The sequence below is a fragment of the Schistocerca serialis genome, chromosome 5 (genome assembly GCF_023864345.2).
Source record: "Schistocerca serialis cubense isolate TAMUIC-IGC-003099 chromosome 5, iqSchSeri2.2, whole genome shotgun sequence".
Taxonomy (NCBI): domain Eukaryota; kingdom Metazoa; phylum Arthropoda; class Insecta; order Orthoptera; family Acrididae; genus Schistocerca; species Schistocerca serialis.
The window spans coordinates 112,002,897-112,026,028 of record NC_064642.1 but is presented as its reverse complement, the minus strand read 5'-3'; the positions used below and the strand labels follow the sequence as shown (position 1 = coordinate 112,026,028).

Below are 23,132 nucleotides of genomic sequence, written 5' to 3'. Positions count from 1 at the left end.
AAATAACTGTCTGCAACGTATATCTTCCTCCAGATGGTGCAGTACCCCTGAAAGCATTAGCTGCACTGATTGATCAACTCCTAAACCTTTCCTACTTTTGGGAGATTTTAACACCCATAACCCCTTGTGCGGTGGCACCATGCTTACTGGCGGAGACAGAAATGTCGAAACTGTACTGTCTCAGTTCGAACTCTGCCTCTTAAATACTGGGGCCGCCACACATTTCAGTGTAGCTCGTGGTAGTTACTCGGCCATTGATTTATCAGTTTGCGGCCCAGGACTCCTCCCATTTATCCACTGGAGAGCACATGACGACCTGTGTGGTAGTGACCACTTCCCCATCTTCTGTCACTGCCCTGGCATCAGGCCCACGGACGTGAGCCCAGATGGGCTTTAAACGAGGCGGACTGGGGAACTTTCACCTCTGCTGTCACCGTTGAATCTCTCCCACACAGGAACATTGATGTGATGGTTGAGCAGGTGGCTACACCAATCCTTTCTGCAGCAGAAAACGCGATCCCTCATTCTCTAGGGTGCCCACAGTGAAAGGCAGTCCCTTGGTGGTTACCGGAAGTCACTGAAAGAATTAAGAAGCATCGGTGAACTCTACAGCGGTATAAGCGGCACCCGTCGCTGGAGCACCTCATAGCCTTTAAACGGCTCTGTGCCCGCGATCACCAACTTATCAAAAAGCCAGAATCAGGAGTGTTGGGAGAGATACATCTCGGCCATTGGGTGCCATACGTCACCTTCCCAAGTCTGGGCAAGGATCAAATGTGTTTTCGGGTACCAGGCTCCAACAGGTGTTCCCAGTGTTAACATAAATGGCATGTTATCTACCGACGCAAACATGATTGCTGAGCACTTTGCTGAGCACTATGCTCAAGCCTCTGCGTGGGAGAATTACCCCCAGCCTTTCGCACTCTCAAATGACAGCTGGAAGGGAACATCCTCTCCTTCACTACACGCCACAGTGAATCCTATAATGCCCCATTTACAGAGTGGGAGCTCCTCAGTGCCCTTGCACATTGCCCTGACACTGCTCCTGGGCCAGATCGGATCCACAGTCAGACGATTAAACATCTCTCATCTGACTACGAGCAACATCTCCTCATCATCTTCAACCGGCTCTGGTGCAGTGGTGTCTTTCCATTGCAATGGCAGAAGAGCACCATCATTCTGGTGCTCAAACCCAGTAAGAACCCGCTTGATGTGGATAACTATTGGCCCATCAGCCGCAAAAACATTCTTTGTAAGCTGCTGGAACATATGGTGTGTCGGTGGTTGGGTTGGGTCCTGGAGTCACATGGCCTACTGGCTCCATGTCATGGCGGCTTCCGCCAGGGTTGCTCTACCACTGACAATCTTGTGTCCCTCAAGTCTGCCATTTGAACAGCCTTTTTTCCATGGCAATGGCAGGAGAGCACCATCATTCTGGTGCTCAAACCCAGTAAAAACCTGCTTGATGTGGATAACTATTGACCCATCAGCTGCACCAACGTTCTTCGTAAGCTGCTGGAACGTATGGTGTGTCGGCGGTTGGATTGGGTCCTGGAGTCACGTGGCCTACTGCCTCTATATCAGGGCGGCTTCCGCCAGGGTTGCTCTACCACTGACAATCTTGTGTCCCTCGAGTCTGCCATTTGAACAGCCTTTTCCTTATGCCAACACCTGGTTGCTGTCTTTTTTTTAATTTACAAAAAGTCTATGAAACGACCTGGTGACATCATATTCTTGTCACATTATATGAGTGGGGTCTCCAAGGCTCACTCCTGATTTTTATCCAAAATTTCCTGTTGCTTTGTACTTTCTGTGTCCAAGTTGGTGCCTCCCATAGTTCCCCCCACATCCAGGAGAATGGGGTCCCGCAGGGCTCTGTATTGAATGTATCTCTATTTTTAGTGGCCATTAATGGTCTAGCAGCAACTGTAGGGCCGTCCGTCTCACCTTCTCAGTATGCAGACGACTTCTGCACTTCATACTGCTCCACCAGTACTGGTGTTGCTGAGCGGCATCTACAGGGAGCTATCCACAAGGCGCAGTTGTGGGCTCTACCCTATGGTTTCCAGTTTTTAGCCACAAAGTTGCGTGTTATGCACTTTGTTGGCGTCATACCATTCATCCGGAACCAGACCTTTACCTTAATGACGATATACTCAGTGTAATGGAGACACATCGATTCTTAGGACTGGTTTTCGATGCCTGATTGACTTGGCTTCCTCACCTTCGTCAGATTAAGCAAAATGCTGGCAGCACCTCAGTGTCCTCCGCTGCCTGAGCAACACCAACTGGGTTGCAGATCGCTCTACGCTGCTGCAGCTCTACAGAGCCCTTGTTCAATCCTGCCTTGACTATGGGTGTCTGGTTTATGGTTTGGTGGTGCCCTCAGTGTTGTGTTTGCTCATCTCAGTGCACCACTGTGGCGTTCGCCTAGTGACAGGAGCTTTTTGGACGAGTCCGGTGACCAGCATCCTGGTGGAGGCCGAAGTAGCTACATTGCTGGTTAGGTGTGCGCAACTGCTGGCCAGTTCTGTTGCTCACATTTGTAGTTCTTCTGCACATCCGAATAACGACCTTTTCCCACCCACGGCGGTTCATCTCCCGCATCGGAAGCCCAGGTCAGGGCTTCCAATTGCAGTTCATGCCCAATCCCTTCTTTCTGAACTGGAGTCCTTGCCTTTACCACCTATACTTGAGGTCACTCATGTACACCTCCATGTTGTACACCCAGGCCGTGGCTTCGCCTGGGCCTTTCACATGGCCCTAAGGACTCAGTTAACCCTAGCAGCTCTCCGCTGTTACTTCCTCTTGATTCTTGACATGTACAGAGGCCATGAAGTGGTTTACACTGATGGCTTGATGGCTGATGATCACGTCGGCTTTTCGTATGTCCATGAAAGACATACTGAACTGCATTTCTTGCCCGATGACTGCAGTGTTTTCACTGGCAAGCTGGTGGCTACATCTTGTGCTCTTGAGCACATCCGTTCATGCTGTGGAGAGTTGTTTCTTCTGTGTACTGACTCCTTGAGCAGCCTACAAGCTATCAACCAGTGTTACCCTCTTCATCCTGTGGTAGTGTCCATCCAGGAGTCCACCTGTGCCCTGGAACAGTCCAGTCATTCAGTGGTGTTTGTCTGGACCCCAGGTAATGTCGGAATCCCAGGCAATGAACTTGCCAACACGCTGGCCAAACAGGCTTGCAGAAACTGCTTATGGAATCGGCTTCTCTGCAACTGACCTGCGTTCAGTACTACGCTGCAAGGTTTCGCGGCTTTGGGAGATGGAAAGGCAGAACCTCAGTACGCACAACAAACTGCGTGCCTTTAAGGAGACTATGAATGTGTGGAAGATCTCCACGCGGGCCTCTCGCAGGAACTCAGTGGTTCTCTGTCGGCTCCTCATTGGTGACACTTGGGTGACACATGGCTACCTTCTACTGACAGTGGCCAATATATTGGTGAGCTGTACTTCTTTGGCTGCCCTGTGATGGTCTCCTCAGTTACTGGACTTGTTGCCATTAATTTTAGCTGACAAAGTCTCATCTGCTAATTTAGTTTTACGTTTTATATGTGACTGTAAGTTTTGTCATTCTATATAAGTTGTCGTCGTCCTTGGTCCCTTTGTGTTCTCCACTCTAATGCTTTTAGACTGGATGTTTTAATCTGTCACAAGTGGCTGGCTTTTTCTTTTTATTCTTGTGGTCGGCCAGCCATGGCCATAGGCTCTCTTGTTTTATCCCTTCTACCTGTTTCTTGCTTCTCTTTGTGGTTTTCTTTACCTGTTTTGTCCGTAGTAGTGTTGGTTGTCTTTCTGTCATTCTTCTGGTTCTTCTGTTCTCCTGTTATTCTGCTGTAAGTCTCCTTTCTTTTCTTCCTTCCCTTGAGTAGTTATTTTACTGGGAACAAGGGACCAATGACCTCACAGTTTGGTCCCTTCCCCCCTCCTTTAAACCAGCCAACCACCCTGTACCATTACTAGTAATCTCTAGATAGAGCTAGGGAAAAATGACTGACTGTATACCTCCACATGATCCCTAATTTTATCCTTGTGAGCCTTATGCACGTTTTATGTCGACAGCAGCGAAATCAGTTGGCAGTCAGCTTCAAATGCATGTTCTCTAAATTTTCTCCATAGTGTTCCTCAAACAGAATGTCACCTTCCCCAAAGGGATTCCCATTTGAGTTCCCAAAGCATCTGTATAACACTAAATTGTTGTTCAAACCTACTGGTAACAAATCTAGCAACCCACCTCTGAATTGCCTTCGATGTCTTCCTTCACTCCGACCTGTCATGGATCCCAAACACTTGAGCAGTACTCAAGAATAGGTCGCACCAATGTCTTTTATGTGGTCTTTTTACAGGTGAACCACTGCTTCCTAAAATTCTCCCAGTAAACCGAGTCGACCATTTGCCTAACCTACCACAGTTCTAATATGCTCGTTCCACCTCATACCTCTTTGCAACGTGATGCCTGGATATTTAAACAACTTGCCTGCTTCAAGCAGGACACTAGTAATACTGTATCCAAACAGGTTTCATCTTCCTACTCTTCTGCATTAACGTACATTTTCCCATATGTAGAGCTAGCTGCCATTCATCACACCAACTAGAAATTTTGCCTAAGTCATCTTGTATCTTTCTGCAGTCACTCAACTTTGACACCTTACTGTACACCACAGTGTCATCAGCGAACAACTGCACATTGCTGCCCACTCCATCTGCCAAATCATTTATGTATGTAGGAAACAACAGCGGTCCTATGACACTTCCCTGTGGCACTCCTGACAATAAACACTCACCATCGAGGACAACATACTGGGTTCTATTACTTAAGAAGTCTTCAAGCCATTCACATATCTGTGCCCCTATTCCATATGCTTGCATGTTTTTTAACAGCCTGCAATGGGGCTTCATGTCAAATGCTTCTGGGAAATCTAGAAATATGGCATCTGCCTGTTGCCCTTCACCCATAGTTCTCAGTATATCATCTGAGAAGAGGGCAAGCTGAGTTTTGCATGAGTGATGCTTTCTAAAACCATGCTGATTCGTTGATAGAAGCTTCTAAGTCTCAAGAAAGTTTGTTATATTGGACTGAGAATATGTTCAAGGATTCTGCAGCAAACTGGAATTAGGGATATTGGTCTGTAATTTTGTGGGTCCGTTCTTTTACTCTTCTTGTATACAGGAGTCACCTGTGCTTTTTTCCAGTTACGTGGGACTTTGTGCTGGGCCAGAGATTCATGATAAATGCAGGCTGGGTGAGGGACCAATGCCATAGAGTACTTTTTGTAAAACTGAATTGGGGTTCTATCTAGACCTGGTGACTTATTTGCTTTCAAATCCTTCAGTTGTTTCTCAATGCTAGGAATGCTTATTACTATGTCATCCATACAGGTTTCTGTCCAGTGGTCAAATGATGGTATGTTTGTACGATTCTCTTGTGTGGAAGATTTCTTGAACACTTTGGCTTTTGTTTTGCCATCTTCAACTACCACACCAGATTGGTCAACAAGGGACTGAATGGAAGCTTTAGATTCACTTAGCGATTTTACATAGGACCAGAATTTTCTTGCGTTCTCTTGATAAGGTATGATGGTAGTAGTTGCATGCTTCGTGCATCTTTTCACAGAAGCACAAATCTCTACTAATCTTTGCTTGTCGCCATATGTGCATTCTCTTTTGAACCAAGAGTGCAACAGCCTCTGCTTCCTCAGCATCTTCTGAATTTTGTTGTTAAACTATGGTGGGTCTTTTCCATCATTTATCCACTCACTATGCACATAACTCTCCAGACCACGATTTACAGTCTTACCCCCTGCGATGAATCCATAAACAACCCAGTCTACACTTGGTAGGTTAAAGTCAAACTAGCATTGCATGATCTGGTTACTTATATGCTACTGACATAGACTTTCTTTGAATGATTCCAGAACTGTCACAGCAGAATTGGGTGGCTGGAAAAAACATCCAACAATTAATTTGGCCTCTGATGCGTCTTTCCGATGTACATTCCATCGCTCACTAAATATCTCAGAGCTTTCCACTTGATGATTCATACAGCTCTTGGTCCCAAGAATAATTTGAGATAATTGTAGATTTCTTGAGTGTCTGCCCGTGTTATGTATCACTTGTTTTACCACTGGTAATGATTATTATGAATGAGAAATTAAAGTCGCATAATGATTTGGAGTCCACAATAAACTCTAGGCCCCACTGTAACTAGCCGATTTCAAGTGGAACTCCTTGTAAAGGGTCAGACAGCATTCAGGATGTTAGATGGTGGCAGTTGCACTCACACCCACCACAACAACACTGCACACTGATGGCAGAGGTGTTGGTGTTACAATTCATGTGATCTGATGTTTTGCTGGTATATTTCTAACTTGTAGATTTTTCAAGGTTGCAAGTTCTCCAGGTTATTCTAACAAGCAGACTTGTTGCCATCTTCAGATGGTTTCTGATGATTGCTGCTGTGCTCAGTCAGCATCCTATTTACACTAGCTGTTACCCATCCTCTCATTAAGTCCCTCTGCTCCTGTCGTAGTCTGTGTAGCCCTCGTGGTGGGAATGGTGACAACTGACTGCAAACTGTGGCATCCAGTGTGTCTGCGCTGTCTCTCTCGGGTGCAGACTTCACTGTACAGGAATGCTTTCCTTTTTCTAGGCCCAGTGTAGGATTCAGCACCTGATTAAACTTGTAGGCCACTATTTTTCTTAATTAGCAATCATGAATGCTAATTTCAATGGCCTCTTTAATCACACAATCCCAGGAGGAGGAAGATTGCCTAAGTATCTTGGTTTTGTTATAACCTATGACAGGACCTCTTTTTATGCTATGCTTGATCGTGGCTGATTTAATGGTCTGGCACAATTCAATGTGTCGTCTTACGCTCATGGAAAGTATCTTATGCTGTGTAACAGTTTCTCCAGTGTAAGATTTGTTGCAATGGCAGGTGTTGTCTGGTAGACCCCAGAGATCTTGATCATCCTTCACTGAATAGACTTAGCAGTATCAAGGTCTTAATGGTTGGCCGAAATACTCGTTTAACCTTGTCTCATCCCAAAATCACCTCGTTTCTGTTTCCTCAGGATGTCAAGAAATGGGAGGGCACCCTCCTTTTCCACCGCCATAGTAAACTGTATGTTTGAGTCAAACGAGTTGAGGTGATGGGGAAATGCACCGAAGCTGTTCCATCTATGTGGCCAAACAGTGAGCATGTCATTAATGAAACGGTAGAAATAAGTTGATTTTAGTTGGGTGTGATATAGTGCCTTCTCTTCAAAATCATCCATGAAAAAATTTGCCACCACCAGCAACAGGTGACCCATGGTGATGCTCTCCGCCTGTTCATAATAATTTATATCAAACAGGAAGTGTGTTGCGATGAACACAAACTCGAAGAGTGTCATTAGATTGGTCTCGAGTTTTCATGCACTGTGGTGTTGTTAGATGATGTTTCCAGACATAGGTCCTTATCCTTAATTAATTCCTCAAGATATCCTTTTTAACCTCTTGATGTTTGTTGGTACAGTTTAGGTTGACCCTGTATAGTTGAGTAGTGATATGAATAATATGCTGCTTGTCTGGGATATATCTATATTTAAACTAACAAACTCCAATTCAAACTTTGAAAGTACCAATGAAAATCCATACAATGAAGTGGTAAAAAGAAGCTTACATACTGATTGCTGAGATGGTAACAGCTGGAACAGTAAACGAAAATATCAGGCAATCAATCTGTAATTCAAGAAATGGGTTCCTATGTTGGAAGCTAAAGCCAACTGAGAAAGAGAAGTAAACACTTTAAAATGGCCTGAAAATGTTTTGAAAAGTACCTAATCAAAGAATACATAAATAGTAGGCTGTTGACAACATATTTGTCAAAACCAGGTAGTTCTTATAGAACAGAAGACAAAAGGGAGAAAGAAAAATTGTAGCATTTATCTTAAAAATGACACTAGATGAAAGACACTCACGTACAGAATAAGATGGAGTGGAACCTGATTCTGTTCCATACCATCCGAGGCTGCAAGGGCTGAATTTCTTCTCCATTTGTTTACTATATTCTCTTCCTTCTGCTCCCTTTCTGTCCCGCATAAAGTTACCCTTGAATCTCAAAGCTTAAGGCAATCAGTGTTTCTATTTCTCTTACTGTTGCTACTATTTATCTGTAAAGATAGTACATAGGTTGGAACTTAATTAGTGACAACACTGCTGTGGAGACACGATGCAATTGAATCTACTATTGTCGCAGGCAAAGAGGCAAAAAGGAATACAAACATCTCAAAAATGAGATAGACAGGAAGTGCAAAATGGCTAAGCAGGGATGGCTAGAGGACAAATGTGAGGATGTAGAGGCTTATCTCACGAGGGGTAAGATAGATACTGCCTACAGGAAAGTTAAAGAGACCTTTGGAGAAAAGAGAACCACTTGCATGAATATCAAGAGCTCAGATGGAAACCCAGTTCTAAGCAAAGAAGGGAAAGCAGAAAGGTGGAAGGAGTATATAGAGGGTCTATACAGGGGCAATGTTCTTGAGGACGATATTATGGAAATGGAAGAGGAGGTAGATGAAGATGAAATGGGTGAAATGATACTGCGCGAAGAGTTTGACAGAGCACTGAAAGACCTAAGTCGAAACAAGGCCCCGGGAGTAGACAACATTCCATTAGAACTACTGACAGAATTGGGAGAGCTGACAAAACTCTACCATCTGGTGAGCAAGATGTATGAGACAGGCGAAATTCCCTCAGACTTCAAGAAGAATTTAATAATTCCAATCCCAAAGAAATCGGGTGTTGACAGATGTGAAAATTACCGAACTATCAGTTTAATAAGTCACAGCTGCAAAATACAAAAGCGAATTTTACAGACGAATGGGAAAACTGGTAGAAGCCGATCTCGGGGAAGATCAGTTTGGATTCCGTAGAAATGTTGGAACATGTGAGGCAATACTGACCCTACGACTTATCTTAGAAGAAAGATTAAGGAAAGGCAAACCTAACGTTTCTAGCATTTGTAGACTTAGAGAAAGCTTTTGACAATGTTGACTGGATTACTCTCTTTCAAATTCTGAAGGTGGCAGGGGTAAAATACAGGGAGCGAAAGGCTATTTACAATTTGTACAGAAATCAGATGGCAGTTGTAAGAGTTGAGGGACATGAAAGGGAAGTAGTGGTTGGGAAGGGAGTGAGACAGGGTTGTAGCCTCTCCCCGATGTTATTCAATCTGTATATTGAGCAAGCAGCAAAAGGAAACAAAAGAAAAATTCGGAGTAAGTATTAAAATCCATGGAGAAGAAATAAAAACTTTGAGGTTCGCCGATGACATTGTGATTCTGTCAGAGACAGCAAAGGACTTGGAAGAGCAGTTGAACGGAATGGACAGTGTCTTGAAAGGAGGGTATAAGATAAACATCAACAAAAGCAAAACGAGGATAATGGAATGCAGTCGAATTAAGTCGGGTGATGCCGACGGAATTAGATTAGGAAATGAGACACTTAAAGTAGTAAAGGAGTTTTGCTATTTGGGGAGCAAAATAACTGATGGTGGTCGAAGTAGAGAGAATATAAGGTGTAGACTGGCAATGGCAAGGAAATCGTTACTGAAGAAGAGAAATTTAATATCGAGTATTGATTTAAGTGTCAGGAAGTCATTTCTGAAAGTATTTGTATGGAGTGTAGCCATGTATGGAAGTGAAACATGGATGATAAATAGTTTGGACAAGAAGAGAGTGGAAGCTTTCGAATTGTGGTGCTACAGAAGAATGCTGAAGATTAGATGGGTAGATCACATAACTAATGAGGAAGTATTAAATAGAATTGGGGAGAAAAGGAGTTTGTGGCACAACTTGACTAGAAGAAGGGATCGGTTGGTAGGACATGTCCTGAGGCATCAAGGGATCACCAATTTAGCACTGGAGGGCAGGGTGGAGGGTAAAAATCGTAGAGGTAGACCAAGAGATGAATACACTTAGCAGATTCAGAAGGATGTAGGCTGCAGTAGGTACTGGGAGATGAAGAAGCTTGCACAGGATAGAGTAGCATGGAGAGCTGCATCAAACCAGTCTCAGGACTGAAGACCACAACAACAACAACATTGTCGCTGATAGCACACGTTGTTGACATACCTGCCTTACCTCCGAACAAATAGACTTGCCCGTCCCACGGCTCTGGCTTGCAACCCAATTGAGGGAAAAACAGTTACTTGTGAGTGAGTAGTTCGAAACAGGGACAACAGAGTTGGATCATGATTGAATGTGCCAAAGGTTGTACAGCACGACAGTGTCATCTAGGTCTTCAAGAGGTGTGCGGGTAATTGCCATTGCCTTACAGAACACTGAGCTTGCTCACGAAACCGGATTAACGAATACGACTGTGCTTCGCATCCTGAAGGAACACCTGGGCATGCGAAAAATTGCATCACGTTGGGTTCCGCATGACTTGACGGAAATGCAGAAACGGATGTGTAATGATGCTGCTCAGACGCACTTGGAGTGCTATGAGTGCGAAGCAGAGGCTTTCTTATGCCATATTGTAACACTGGATGAGACAGGGGCCACATTGTATGAGCCAGAACTGAAATGCCAATCAAACGAATGGCGTCATTATGGGTCGCCGCGAAAGTCGAAAGTGCGTCAGAGCCCCAGTATGGTGAAAGTTATGGTGATTCTCGTGTACGACTGTGATGGTGTTATCCTAATGCATTACGTTCCTCCATGGCAGACTGTCAGTGCACAGTATTACTGTTCGTTTTTGGAGCATCAACTGTGACCAGCTTTGCAAAAGAAGCGGCGACACTTTCCGTGCAACCCACCCATCATTTTGCACGACAATGCATGGGCGCATACAGCGCAAGCTGTGGCTGCTCTGTTCGGTCAGTGGGCCTGGGAAGTATTGTACCATCCACCATACTCCCTGGACTTAAGTCCTTGTGAATTTGATTTGATTCTGAAGATGAAGGAAGCACTTCATGGCATTTGCTTCAGAATTGTTCCAGAGACTCGACAGGCAGTATACTGCTCCATTTGCACCATCAACAAAACAGATTCTGCTGACAGTATACTATGCTTTCCACATCGCTGGCAACGGGTTCTACTCAATGCTGGTGACTACTTTGAAGGACAGTAACAGGTGCAAACGTGTAACTCTTTTGTATCGGTTGTGAATGAATATTTGCCACTATTTAAGTTCCAACCCTTGTACTTACAAACTGTCACTGTGTTTAAAAGTTTGTTGTAATGTTGTTGCATGAACACTTAAAAAGTATGAATGTCTAGTAGCAATAGTCAGTTGCATTTACATTGATGTATGATTTATTCTGCTTTGTTTTTTAGCTCTCTGGCATACCATACCCAAGTTTTGGCAAAAAATGGATAAATATTAGAAAGACATTCAGCAATTTCTACAAAAGTAAAAGGGTATGTAACTGAAGCATTATAAATAAGAAATATATGTTATGAAGGTGGTGTCTCATAGCTCATAGGTATTTAAAAATAGTCATAGTTCACTGCCAAGAACTTATAATAAATACTTCATTATTATAAGCTGTTTCAGTCTTTAAATGTCTTACAATGCTCTACGATTGTCTGAAGACTGAAACTGGTCATATTCAAAAAGTGTTTATAACCAGTTTTTGGCAGTGGTTTACGACATTTTTCGAATAAATGAGAAAGAAAAGAAGCCAATCCTTTTGGTTTCTCTTTATTTAAATAAAAGTACGAGAGAGAAAATTTATTATTTAGTATGAGCAATAGTAACATAATTGTCTTGTACCCAACTTATAAATACTATGACCCATGCTACTGATAAATGTATGATTTCTGTAGTGGCCCTCATGAAATTAGACACCTCAAGGTCACACATGTTGCCTGCAGTCCAAAGGCACTAAACACTGATTTGCCCATCTCATAGCTTTGTTGACATATACACTGTTAACAGTGCAGTAGGTCAGCACCAGCTGAGTGTTTAGTGTTTCTGTGCAACAGCTTGTGTTAATGTGTGGTTTTAATCCTCTGTGGAATAGTAGAGTGATGTGTGTTTGCTACTGAGTGAAATGAAGGAGCAAGGGCGTATTCTAGTCAATGTGCAGAAAGTGCAAAAAGACATTCAAAAGCTAACTAAGATTGTCATTTCAAATGTGCTTAAGGTTTTTTACTGATCTGGTCAATAGTGAAGAAACCAGGAATAATATAAATTTTGCACATGTTCCTAAAATGATGACAAAACTTGTATTTTTAAATCGACTGTGTGCAATATTAACAGTGCAGTGACATTGGCAGAATCTCTAGATGTGGGCAAGTGATTTGATTCCCCAAGAAGGTGATATAAATCAAAACGGAAATCTACAGAATTTGATGATTTTGACAAAAAATTAGTGCATAGAACTATACATCCATACTGACAAAGGAGAGTATCTACAGCTAAATAAATACTCAGAGAAAAAATTAATTATGCCGGCTCAGAGACCTTCATTCTTTGTCTTCTATGCTCACTTGGTTTTTGGCTCAGAAAGTGTAATGACAAACGAAAATTTTTAAAGAAAATCAGAGATATTGCAACAGTAAGAACAAAGTTTTGTGTACATGTACATATTGCATGCTGAGGACAAAATTCTTGTAGTATACTTCGATAAAACTTGGGTTCCACAAAACCATGCACACAAATTTGTTTTACTTGACTTCAGCAGAAATAATGGCCTGAAAATACATACAATTACTTTTCTGTAGCATATATTGGTGATTTGGGTGATGGATGCAGTGACAAAGGAGCAGTAAGAGTTGCAGTTTAAAAAACAAACAAAAGAGAGAGCGGCAGGGACTACTGTTTGGACATTCCTACAAGGTCCAACAGAATGCATATTCATCAGTGACGACATTTTTAGTTTCACAGGCAGAATAGTTTCACATCTCTTACAGTATTTTATTTTTTGTCTCAGAATACTTTTGTTTTCATGATGAAATATGTATCACTTGCATCAGTAAGCTTTGAGAATGTTCATATGTTCTTTTTTTTCGGTCTAAAAATGTTAGTGGCTCTGCTTTTTTTTCCATAGATTGAAGTAAAAAATTACTTTTCTTCAAAATTCCGTGCAACATTGTCATTGTGTTTATTTTGTAGTACCTGTGAAGAATTTTCTTTTGGAAAGTACTACATCATATTCTAGACTAAAAATAAATATTTCTAATATTTCTTTCGAAATTGTTATTAACACATGAAATTATCACTAACTGGCAATGCTGTAAGACAGTGAGGTGACCTTGAGGTGCCCATTTTCGCGACTTCTGCCATAGTGTGTTCCCACAATTAATATATTATGAATATTGCCCTGAATTCCTTGTTATTGAACAACTGATATCCACAGAGGAAGATTCTGCTCTTTAAGGAGCTTTAATGACTGAGTGCATTATTGCTTGTACTTAACTGGTAGATAAAATGACTGCTGGCACAAAAAATGTCTCTGCAAGATCTCTGTTTTAAATGGTGAAAGCTATGAATATTGAGAGAGGTTAATGCAACAATGCTGTATAGATTTTATTTGCAGATATGCCAGGGCAGTTACTCATGAAAACCAAGAGTAAATATGGAATTTATCACATAGTTGTATTCAATAAGATACGGAAATGTTGACAGGGAATGTATTGTAATTTAGGAGTAGCTTGTTTCATCCATATTCTCCTACAAATCCACAGAAAAGAACCATTCCACTTCAGTTCCCTTGACTGCTTGTGCTCACCTGAGTCTGTAGCGATTGTAAATGTGACTGCACATTGATTGTCACGTATTTAAAGTAACACAATATTGGGGTCTGAAGCAAATGCATGGTGAGTGCTGCTGCATATTTTGTGAGACCTGCACATCTGATTGGAAACACTGAAAATTTGTAGCTTGAACTGAGAAATATGGGAGTTGGAACTTTAATAGGGGCAACTATTTATTTACAGCTTATACAAAATAGATATGTGTTTCAAAGTTTTACTGACCTTCAGAGTAGCCACCAGCATTGTGTACGAGGTGTGGCTAGAAAAAAACCGGACTGATGCTGGAAAAAACATTTATTTACAATTATTTACAATTTCATGTTATCTCCTTCAATGTACTCTCCTCCTCGGTCTCTACACCGCTCCATACGAATTTTCCACTGTTCATAGCAATGCTGCAGATCATTTTCGGTAAGTCCATACATTACTTCCGTCGCTTTTTCTTTTACTGCTTCAACAGTCTCAAATCTAGTTCATTTCAAGATTCATCGCAAGTAATAACATTTTGTAAGAAGGTGGGATCACTTTCAATGTTTTCCAGGATGTCAGAACAAATCATTCTTCGGCATTCCTTCTGTTCAATTGTGAGACACTTTGGAACCATTTTTGAACACACTTTGTTCATGTTGAAACTTTCATGAAGAATCTGCCTAACACTTTCCTTGTCAACTCCTGTTAACTCAGACACTGCTCTGATTGTTAAACGGCGATCTTGTCGAACAAGTTTACCGATTTTTTTCAATGTTTGCATCAGTTTTTGCTGACAATGGTCTGCCAGTGCGAGTGTCATCACTGGTGTCTTCGCGGCCATCTTTAAATAGTTTAAACCACTCAAACACTTGTGTTCGCGATAAACAATCATCGCCGTACACTTGTTGTAACATTACAAACATTTCACTTGCAGATTTTCCTAGTTTGAAACAAAATTTGATGTTAACACGCTGTTCTTTCTGTACACTCAACATTTTCCGACGCACAGACAAAACGTCAACTACTTAAAACAGACGCCACGGGCAGACTGAGTGCAGGAGGCAGATGAAACTCGAGCAGTAGGCGGAGCGAGAGTCACGTGACAGGCCACGCGACTTTGAGCCTTATTGCACTCGTTTTATTGTTTCACCAGTACTAGTCCTGTTTTTTTCTAGCCACACCTCGTATAACCCGTTGCCAGCAATGTGGAAGTCGTAGGATACTCTTAGCAGTGCCAGTTGTGTTGACGGTTCGAGCGGCACGGTCTATTGCCTGACAAATTTGTAGCAGTTATGAAGTGAATGCCGTGAAGTGTTTCCTTCAGTTTAGAAGTCGAGTTGAACTCACGAAGGCTTAAATCGGGAGTGCAGGAGCTGGCATAGCACTTAACAGCCCCATCAATCAAACAAATCAGTAACAGCTTGCACTGTATGTGCTTGAGCTTTGTCCTGCAAAATGATGGTCATGTCCTGCAGAAAGTGTTATCACTTCTGCCTCTAAGCTGGTCGTAGGTTGTGTTCCAATAATGAACAGCATAGAGACAGAAGACACTTTCTGCAGGACATGACCATCATTTTGCAGGACAATGTTCAAGCATGCACAGTGCAAGCTGTTACTGATTTGTTTGACTGATGGGGCTGCTAAGTGCTATACCAACTACTGCACTCCCCTGACTTACGCCCTTGTAAGTTCAACTTGATTTCTACACTGAAGGAAACACTTCACGGCATTCACTTCAGAACTGCTACAAATTCGTCGGGCAATAGACCGTGCTGCTCGAACTGTCGACACAACTGGCACTGCTAAGAGTACCCTACAACTTCCACATCGCTGGCAACGGGTTATACTCAATGCTGGTGACTACTTTGAAGGTCAGTAAAACATTGAAACACGTATCTATTTTGTACGAGCCATAAATAAATAGTTGTCACTATTAAGTTCCATCCTCCGTATATCATTCAGTCTCAATAGAATTTTGAATTGGAGTTGAAGGATATCTTTGCTATGGCCTTGTAATGTCCTTCAACTGTATGCATCCACATTGCTTGTGTGTTTTTTCTAATGTCTTCTAATCATTTTTCATTAGGTTGCTTTTACAGTCTTACCTTTGGAATTTGACAAAGTTATTCCTTGGTCTCTCTGCCATACTTTAGTGTGGCTGTGTCCTACCCACCTCCATTTCATTTTCATTGAATCTCTGTCTCTCAGTGATTCCTAGGGTGCACTTCTTCATTTCTCCTAAGAAAGGATTAGTTTTTGAATCTTGTTTGAATTAAAAGCTGTGCCTCACTTGCAGTAATTCGTATACTGAAGCGCCAAAGAAACTGGTATAGGCATTCAAATTCAAATACAGAGATATGTAAACAGGCAGAATATGGCACTGTGGTTGGCAATGCCTATATAAGACAACAAGTGTCTGGTGAAATTGTTAGATTGGTTACTGCTGCTACGATTGCAGATTATCAAGATTTAAATGAGTTTGAATGTGGTGTTACAGTCAGCGCACAAGTGATGGGACACATCATGTGTGAGGTAGCGATTAAGTGGGAATTTTCCCGTAAGACCATTTCACGAGTGTATCATGAATATAAGGAATCCAGTAAAACATCAAATTTCCAACACTGCTGTGTCCAAAAAAGGATCCTGCAAAAATGGGACCAACAACTGAAGAGATTCATTTAGTGTGACAGAACTTCAACCCTGCTGCAAATTGCTCCAGATTCCAATGCTGGACCATCAACAAATGTCAGCGTGTGAAGCATTCAACGAAACATCATCAATATGGGTTTTCGGATCAGAAGGCCCCCTCTTGTACCCTTAATGACTGCACGGCACAAAGCTTAAGGCCTTGCCTGCGCCCATCGACGGTGACATTGGGCTGTTAATGACTGGAAAATATGTTGCCTGGTCGGACGAGTCTCGTTTAAAATTGTATCGAGTGGATGGACGTGTACGGGTATCAAGACAACCTTCCAAATCCATGGACCCAGCAAGTCAGCAGGGGACTGTTCAAACTGGTGGAGGCTCTGTAATGGTGTGGGGCGTGTGCAGTTGGAGTGATATGGGACCCCTTATACATCTAGATACAGCTCTGGCATGTGGCACATACGTAAGAACCCTGTCTGATCACCTGCATCCATTCATGTCCATTGTGCATTCTGATGGACATGGGCAATTCCAGCAGGACAGTGCGACACTCGACACGTCCAGGTGTGCTACAAAGTGGCTTCAGGAACACTCTTCCGAGTTTAAACATTCCACTGGCCACCAAACTCCTCAGACATGAACATTATTGAGCATATCTGGGATGCCTTGCAACATGCTATTCAGAAAAGACCTCCACCCCCCGCCCCCCTCCCCCTTGTACTCTTTACAGTTTTATGGACATCCCTGCAGAATCCATAGTGTCAGTTCCCTCCAGCACTACTTCAGACATTAGTTGAGCCCATGCCACGTCGTGTTGTGGCACTTCGACATGCTCACTGAGGCCCTACAAGATATTAGGCAGGTGTACCAGTTTCTTTGGCTCTTCAGTGTATCTGCCAGTATATAGGGATTGCAAACCTTTTATTTCAGCCATGTTGCAAACATTGTTTTGAAAACTCTGTTTAATGCACCCAAAGCATTCTAGGCCATTTTTACTCTTTGTTTACATCTTTTACTATCCATCCAGTGATTACCATGAGCTTCCCAGAAGATAAAAACTCACCAACTAGTTCTATAACTTCATTGGTAATTTGTACCATGTTCTTTTCAATTTGTTTATTATACATTATTTTAGTGTTGTTATGAATGATTTTCTGGCCATTTTTCAAGGTTAACCTAGTAAGGTTTTTTTCCAATTGGCTCTGTGGCTCACTGGTCAGATTAGAATTTTTATCTCATTACTTATCACATCTGGCAATGTTTATTAACTAGAAAAATGCTGAATTACACTGTGGTTCGAAGTCCATGTTAAACTGTATTGTCTGTCCGCTGGCTAAAAAGCAAAAAAGTCAAATGGCTTCAGTCAGTAGTGACAGCTGTTGTGGTGTAGCCAAACTGTTGTAATTAGCAGGCGACAATGTGTCGCATCATAAACAGCAGCAGACATATTTTTACACATGGAGTTCAAGATCACAGAAATGTTATGCCGACTGAAGACACTCCTTTTCTACAAAATGTGTTGCTGTTACTGCACAAATGAATTTTTTTTATTAAAGATACTTAAAAGGCATTTGCTAATACTAAAAATACCTATATTTTTACGTTACCCATTTTGTTTCACTCGTTTCAGCATTTTCAAGGGTAACCGTTTCATCTGATTCCGCTTACATGTGGAAATGTTGTCACCATGCACATGTATTAGTAATTGAAAATATGGATTTCAATTATCTTTAATGATTGTAAAGCAACTACGAGCACAGTGGTCAAATTAAATTAAAATCAAATCTAGTTTACGCAGGAGGCAGAGGTAAAATTTACAAAACACTGAATATGTTACCAGTGACTTCTTTATTTTTAATTTTGTTGAAAATATGTACATTCAATCCCTAAACATTACATACAGATTTTCTGAAGACTATATGTTTCACCTGCACTATCATTAACACTTTTGTCCATCATGGAGTGTTCCAATTCACCACCACTTGAGTGAATTGTATCTGTGTTTATAATTATTTCATCAATGGAACTTCCATGTTGCCATTGTTCGCCTGGTACTCAGTTTGTAATTGTGCCACCTCATTGTGGTACCCTCTTCAATCCTCTGGAGTGACTTTCTGAAGCCAGGTGCCAGCAAGCTTTTGTAAGGTTTCACCAGACACGTCCGCAGTCAGATTGTCTTCTTTTTGCCCAGTTGAGTTCAGTTATGATGAGATCACAGTTGTATGGCAGCAAGTGGACAATTTTATGGCCTTGACTTAAAGCCATTTCGTTGGAAGCATACATTTTCTCTGCTGGTTTGTGCAATTCAGTCAGGGCGAAGAGGGCTCCTTTTCTTATACTGTCATCACAGTTGATCTTCCTCTTCTGCAGCCACTCCATCATCATCACTTAATGTCACATCTTATTGGAGTCTTGTTGGGGTGCCTGTTGTGACACGGTGCATTGTGGACGACAGTCACCAAATGTAGAAGAAGGTTTGGCAGAAGTAATCCCTAAAACCACTCCTCAAAGTTCATGGAGTTCATTTGATGATGATAGACTCTTTGGATGGACTTATTCCAGATCTGTAGCTGGGATTCACTGATAAACCTAGTTTTGGAAACTACACTTGCAATTATTAGTTGCTTTGAGACACTTCCTCATGCTATTTCTTTACATTGCCAGCATTTTCCAAATGTTGGGTTGCCGTCCAACCAACACTCGCCTAGGTAAAAAATTTCAGCTCTGCCTTCTCGAATCCCTTTCTTTTCCACAAGGAATTGGGAATGCCAGTCCATAATGTCTTCACAGTATGTTATACTGTTATTTTCTTCTGAACTCTTCTCCCTTTGAAACCTGTTGATTTTAATAGTTCCCACAGTGAGGTCGTACCCCATCTTCTATCAGTCTTTTGTTGTAGCACAGGCAACAGTGTCTTTAACACTTGGTACAACTTTCTGCACAGCATAAAATTCATACATGTTGTCTCATATCACATACTTACTGAAGTTGTCGATTTCACTCTGGACTTTACAAGCAACTCTCCCAAGAAAAGAAGAGAAAGATGTACTATAGAAACTTAGACAACATTGTTCATTACATAAGAGAAAAATAATCACATAATTCATATGTAATTTGACTTCTATGCAAAGTGATTGGGCTCTAATTGAATGCATAAATTGTATTTCTTATGGGCTCGGACTAAGACTGCTGAAGAAAAGAATTACTACCGAGTGAGGTGGCACAGTGATTAGCACACTGAACTCGCATTCAGGAGGATGATGGTTGAGACCCACGTCTGGCGATCCTGATTTAGATTTTCCATGCTTTCCCTAAATTGCTTCAGGCAAATGCCGGGATGGTTCCTTAGAAAGGGCATGGCCGATTTCCTTCCCCATCCTTCCCTCATCTGACGGGACCGATGACTTCACTGTTTAGTCCCTTCCCCCAAACCAACCTACCAGAAGAATTACTGAAACTGACATCTTCTTCTTTCCTGGAGATTCACCAGGATGAATATTTGTGAACTTCAGGATTTGCTTTAGGCTGGACATTTTTTTCTGGTGTTAGTAGCAGCTCACTATCTTGACTGAGCAAGCAGGTGTAACAATTTCTTTTGCTGTTTTTCTGTGTCACAGCATTAAACTGTGAGCTTGGATGTGAGTCACTGCTCTGTTTTCATGAACGGAGCGGAAAGAGTTGAATGTGTCACCATCAGTGATAGAGCAGACTCACTCATTTTGAAATAATAAATTGTATCACAGATTGCAAGTCACAATATGGTGGAATTAAGTAGGAAACAATATGGCTGTGATACTATCAGAATTATAAGATTGATAGTGACCATAAACAAGTGAATATTATTCCAAAGACATACACATTCTTTTTACTTATATTGAAACAGCAAATGGCAACAGTCGAGGTGCCAAGGCTCTTTAGAAAGTGAACAGACAATATACCCCCCTATAACTGTGTGGATAACTCAGGTCAAAGGTCATAGGAAGGCAGTGGTTTACTACATCCAGTGGAACCATCACCAGCCAAGTACTATGTAAGGTTCACATTATTTATGTGCATATAGAATTGCGAATACAAAGCAGTATGAAATGGGACAAACACATGAAATCAGCAGTAGAGCAGGCAAATTAAAGCTTGACATTTGTTTTGGATGATTTTTGGAAAGAGCAGTGCTTCTGTGAAGGAAGTCGCATACCATACGCCAGTGGGACTTTTCCTAGAAAACAATCCTTATGTTTTGAGTGTTTGTTGAACAAATTAAGGAACATGCTGCTAGATGTTTACAGTTCATCATAGCCCATGTAAATGTGCAGTAGAGATTTCGTGGGAAACTTAATTGGGAACCTTTGGAAGAAGGGTGACATTGTTCTAAAGACATTTTGTTGGACCAGTGTAGAGCACTGGTATTTGATGAAGGCTTTCCAATAGTTCTGATACTTCCATTGTTCATATCATGTAGAGGTAATGAAAATAAGACCAAAGGGATTTAGGGAGGCACACAGACAATTTTTACCTTGCTTATACCTAAATCAAATAGAAAAGGGAGTGGCTAATATTGATTTAAAGTACCCTTAACAACGTGGTGTGCAGAGGCTTGACGAATATAAAGGGTGTCCTGAAATTCACTTCCAAGCTCTTCTCTATGCGACATGTCATTGAATTCTAAAATAAAAATAGTCTTTTCCGAAAGTCACACGATCTGTGCTTATGAGAAAATATCCAATTAAAACAAATATGGTAGCACTGCAGGATGAGGAGCAAGATTTAAAATTATCTCATGACTCTCAAACACTTTTGAACTTTTATGTTATTGTCTGTTACACTATAGTAATAACACGTAAAGGTATGCCACAATGCAAAGTTCAATACTATTACAACCATAACAGTAACCTTAACTTGCTACAGTGAAAAATATTAATTTACAATGTACAACTTGCATGTAATTCACCATGACTGTTCACAATTATTTCTGTTGTTGGCATTATATCCTTTAATGCTTAGTCATATACTTGTGAACGTTTTAACTTTTTGCCTCGTATCAGCATAAGAGATAATCATGGGTGCATGGAGGAGTACTGTCAGCTTAAAGATAGTGTATGGTTTGTTTTTGGTAAACCTTAGTGCCTCATGTGGTCTCATGGAGAGAAATCCATGGAATTCAAATATGGAAACTTTACTGGTCACTGAATGAGACCTTCACAATCACTCCCTTGATCTTGCTAATCTTTATTTAAATAAAATTGCACAGCAGATTCACAGTGTACTGTTGCACATCCATTTGAATCCACATGCATTGAACTGCTTGCAGAGTGATGACTTCTAACAAAACTGAGAGAACGTGTAAGATGAAAACAAAAAGAATCCAATTTCTTTCAAAACAAATGTGGATCTTTTAGTAGATCATTCAAATTCCAACCTAAATTATAAATAGACAATAGGATTTGAAATCTCCATTCACTTATGAAACAAGGATCTTTTGATATCCAGTGATGTGTGTTGTGCATGTTTAAGATACCTTCCCTGTTAAATGTAACGTCATCAGTCGGAAGAACGTTAATTAGAAAATATCACTGGTTAAACAGTGTTTCAATAGCTAGTTGCATAATTCAAGTCTGTTGTGTGTACAAATATTTTACGCGTGTTTAGTGATTTGAATAAAAAACTTCATCTTTAAAACCCCTAGGGGCAACTGTACATGGGGATAATACAGGATCTTAATGTGTGGCCATGAGTATGTGTCTTGTTTTCCTGTGATTTGTATACCTCAGTGACTACCTGTGTTATTGAGTCTACCAGGAGCCAGCTGGTTACTTTTCTGAAGTCGTGGATTTAGTTGTGTAAGACTTTCTGCTAAGTGTGTTATCCCCCTGAGTAAAACTGCGCATAATGTCATGAAGCACCATTTATGATGATGACGGGACAGTTTCCAAAAATTGTATACTGCACTCTCGCTGATGATGTACTCCATGATGAAACTGTTCACAGATGAACGGCTGGAAGCCCGTGTCCAATGGACACCATATTTCGACAAGTGATCACATTTCCATCATGAAGTGCACTGGTGATCTGATTGCCTAGGAGCTGGCGTAGGGCTTTTGCCCCTAACCTACCCTGCCTCTTCCCTCCAACCTCGTGCTCCATATGCAGTCCACACCTAGGCACCGGTGCACATCCAGCATCACATCCTGCTGACATTTCAATCAGTCTGTGGTTTGCACCTAGGGATGTGTACTGTTGGCATCTCAGCTGTTGCTCTGCCTGTCCCCTAAATCACTTTGTTGTGGGATATTTACTTCCACGTCTTAATCTGACTGAGTGCAAGCTCTCAAGCCCCATTAAGGATGTAACCACTGTCACGATTGATAAGCAGCTCTCTTACTCAAATCTCAATAGATTCTTTAATGACATAGTCCCAGAAGTTAGATGTCTGTGTCAGAATCTTAGTATGGTTGTACTCCATTCCATGTGATTCTCAAAGACAATGTTCCGTGTCTGCCAGCTTGTCAGCTTGCTGGACTCTGGTGTGTTGCTGGTGTCCTCGACAACAATCTTTGACAATATGCACTGTCTGACTCCTGCATGTCGCGCCACATTGACAGGGGTTCTGATAGACCATGGACTTTCACATTCCAAGGCTGTCATTGACACTGCCGAGCAGTGCCTTTGTTTTAGCTCATGGGCAGAAGACCGCATTCACTTGGTGTTTCCAGAGAACTCGTCCTATCTTTTCAGATAATGCGCAACAAAATGGAATA

The 23,132-nt window shown here is 41.6% G+C and overlaps 1 protein-coding gene across 3 annotated transcripts in view; it reads left to right on the top strand.

Moving 5' to 3' along the window:
- The window catches only part of LOC126481319 (3'-5' exoribonuclease 1-like), a 103,211-nt gene that overhangs the window by 45,618 nt on the left and 34,461 nt on the right, over positions 1-23,132 (top strand). For all 3 annotated transcript variants that reach the window (XM_050104982.1, XM_050104981.1, XM_050104980.1), the window contains exon 4: positions 11,341-11,424. In XM_050104982.1, the coding sequence (XP_049960939.1) occupies positions 11,341-11,424 (84 nt within the window). The remainder of the gene's footprint in view (positions 1-11,340; positions 11,425-23,132) is intronic.